A 2,500-nucleotide genomic window follows, 5' to 3' on the forward strand; every position below is an offset into this window, starting at 1 on the left:
CTGACGGGCAAGACAAATCTGTACAAAGACTTCAATGAAACACATTGATTTTATTCAAATGCCCGAAAAAAATACTAATTACAGCGAGAATTATGTTCCTTGCGATACGTTTTTGTCTTTCGTCTTTTTGTCATATAGTGTATGATCTTCCCTTGCTATTCTGCATTTCTAATTGTAATGATTTCATGACAAGCACACTTATCATACCTGGGATGCTGCCTGGGCGAGTCGTGCATGAAGGCAAACCAGAGGGCGCACCACGCGAGGGACAGCGCGCCCGTCACATAGAAGGCCGCAGCCCACCCGTGCGCCGCGATGATCACACCGCACAGGGGCAGCGTGAATGACGTGCTCAGTGCTGCAGCTAGGGAGGGAAGGCTGATTTACTGTGGTTCTGAAGAAGCAGTTGACACTATATTTATCCCAGAAAGCTAAAGATATCACTTTTTATATGAAAAAAACAATGCATGTTGAAGTACGTCCGCATTTTTAAAGGGGACATATCTCAGGGATGACACTGAAGGCGGACATTCGAGAGGCACCATCCTCTATCGACATTGTGGTAAGAACGAAGCGATTGGACTGTAAGCCTTGGCCTTGAAAGGGATATTGTCAGCATGGGTTGGCAGAACCTTACCGAAGTAAACTACGGCAATGAACCTAGGGCGCTCAAGAGGCGGGATCCAGCGGGCGATGCAAGCGTGCATGGACGGCCACGAAACGCCCTGGAAGCGAGAAAAAAGAAAATACCATATACATACCATATATATGTGTGTGTGTGTGTTTATTTATATCAGTGTGTTTTTATTTATATCAGCAGATATATATATATGTGTGTGAGTGTGTGTACATATATATATATATATATATATATATATATATATATATATATATATATATATATATATATATATATTTATATATTTATATATATATATATATATGTATATATGTATATATATGTATATATATACATAATATATACACATATATATGTAATATATATACATAATATATATATATACATATACATATATATATATATATATATATATATATATATATATATATATATATATATAATATACATACATATATATATATACATAATATATATATATATATATATATATATATATATATATATATATTTATATATATACATACATATATATGTGTGTGTGTGTGCCCGCGCGAGAGAGAGAGAGAGAGAGTGCCAGTGTGTGTGTGTGTGTGTGTGTGTGTGTGTGTGTGTGTGTGTGTGTGTGTGTGTGTGTGTGTGTGTGTCTGTGTGTGTGTCTGTGTGTGTGTCTGTGTGTGTGTGTGTGTCAGTGTGTGCGTGTGAGTGCAAGTGTGTGTGTCAGTGTGTGCGTGTGAGTGCAAGTGTGTGTGTCAGTGTGTGCGTGTGAGTGCAAGTGTGTGTGTATGTGTGCGAATGTGTGTGCAAGTGTGTGCATGTGTGTGCGATGGTGTGTGTGTTTGTGTTTGTGTGTATGTGTGTATTTGTGTGTGTGTGTGTTTATGTGAAATATATATATACACATATACACACATAATTATATATGTATAATTATATATATAAATATATAAATATAAATATATATTTTTATAAATACACACATTCATATGTAACAAAGATGTTTTTATATACAAATTTCATATCATTCCACTCAAATGTTGTACAGTTTAATTTTTGGGTAGCGTAAGCAAAAGGGATTAAGGCTCGTGGAGTTAGAAATGCATTAATTCCCCTGTTTAATGTGTGATGAATGCTATAACGGTCACATTATTAAGCAATCAGCATTTTATTCTAGAAACAAATGATGATAAACAGGTGACAATTGAAATGTGAATCGTAGCAGTAAACATAACATAAACAAGCAGTTGTAATTTTCTAGAATACATCCGCCAAACAGATCGCGACGTTTTCGGTATCGTTAGATTCATCTGTCTAGTTCTCAAACATATAGAAATTATTGTGTAGAAACCCCCCCAAACCCCTCACATCCTTGGCCCCAATAGCTGTGAAGGGCATGAGAGGTAAGGAGGAAATTGCGGGGTAAAACGTAAAGGATATACACAGAATCAGTCAGTATATTGTCTAATGCAGGGAGCTCTGGTGTCGCCCCCAACCCCCGCCCAGGAAAACAAAGAATCCTCCACGTCTTCACGGTAGAAGAGAGCATCGGACAGACTTGACAACGCCACTCTCGCGTGACAGTCGTTCGCGCGCTTGCATGAATGAGTATGTTTTCTCGGGTAGGGGTGGGGGTCGGCAGTCACCCATGGGGGGGGGGTCGTAATGGGGAACAGCTCCCTGCATTAGACAATATACTGCCTGATTCTGTGCATATAATTTACATTTTACCCCGCAATTTCCCTGGTACCTTTCATGCCCTCCCCTGCCATCGGGGCCAAGAGTGTGGGGTTGGGGGACTTCCACACAATAAAACCTATATATCTGCATTGTAGACGGTGAGAGGAATCCAACGATACCGAG

General features: G+C 38.9%; 2 protein-coding genes across 2 annotated transcripts in view; one reads left to right on the top strand and one right to left on the bottom strand.

The window, feature by feature from the left end:
• Window positions 1-2,500, top strand: part of Strip (striatin interacting protein) — a gene marked incomplete in the record, with an annotated part of 333,527 nt that overhangs the window by 294,622 nt on the left and 36,405 nt on the right.
• The window catches only part of LOC113805542 (sialin), a 170,609-nt gene that overhangs the window by 47,926 nt on the left and 120,183 nt on the right, over window positions 1-2,500 (bottom strand). Inside the window, exons 6-7 of the mRNA XM_070144755.1 lie at window positions 638-725; window positions 208-364 (exon numbers count right to left, since the gene is read on the bottom strand). Of these exons, the coding sequence (XP_070000856.1) occupies window positions 208-364; window positions 638-725 (245 nt within the window). The remainder of the gene's footprint in view (window positions 1-207; window positions 365-637; window positions 726-2,500) is intronic.

The sequence above is a fragment of the Penaeus vannamei genome, chromosome 32 (assembly GCF_042767895.1).
Source record: "Penaeus vannamei isolate JL-2024 chromosome 32, ASM4276789v1, whole genome shotgun sequence".
Classification (NCBI taxonomy): Eukaryota; Metazoa; Arthropoda; class Malacostraca; order Decapoda; family Penaeidae; genus Penaeus; species Penaeus vannamei.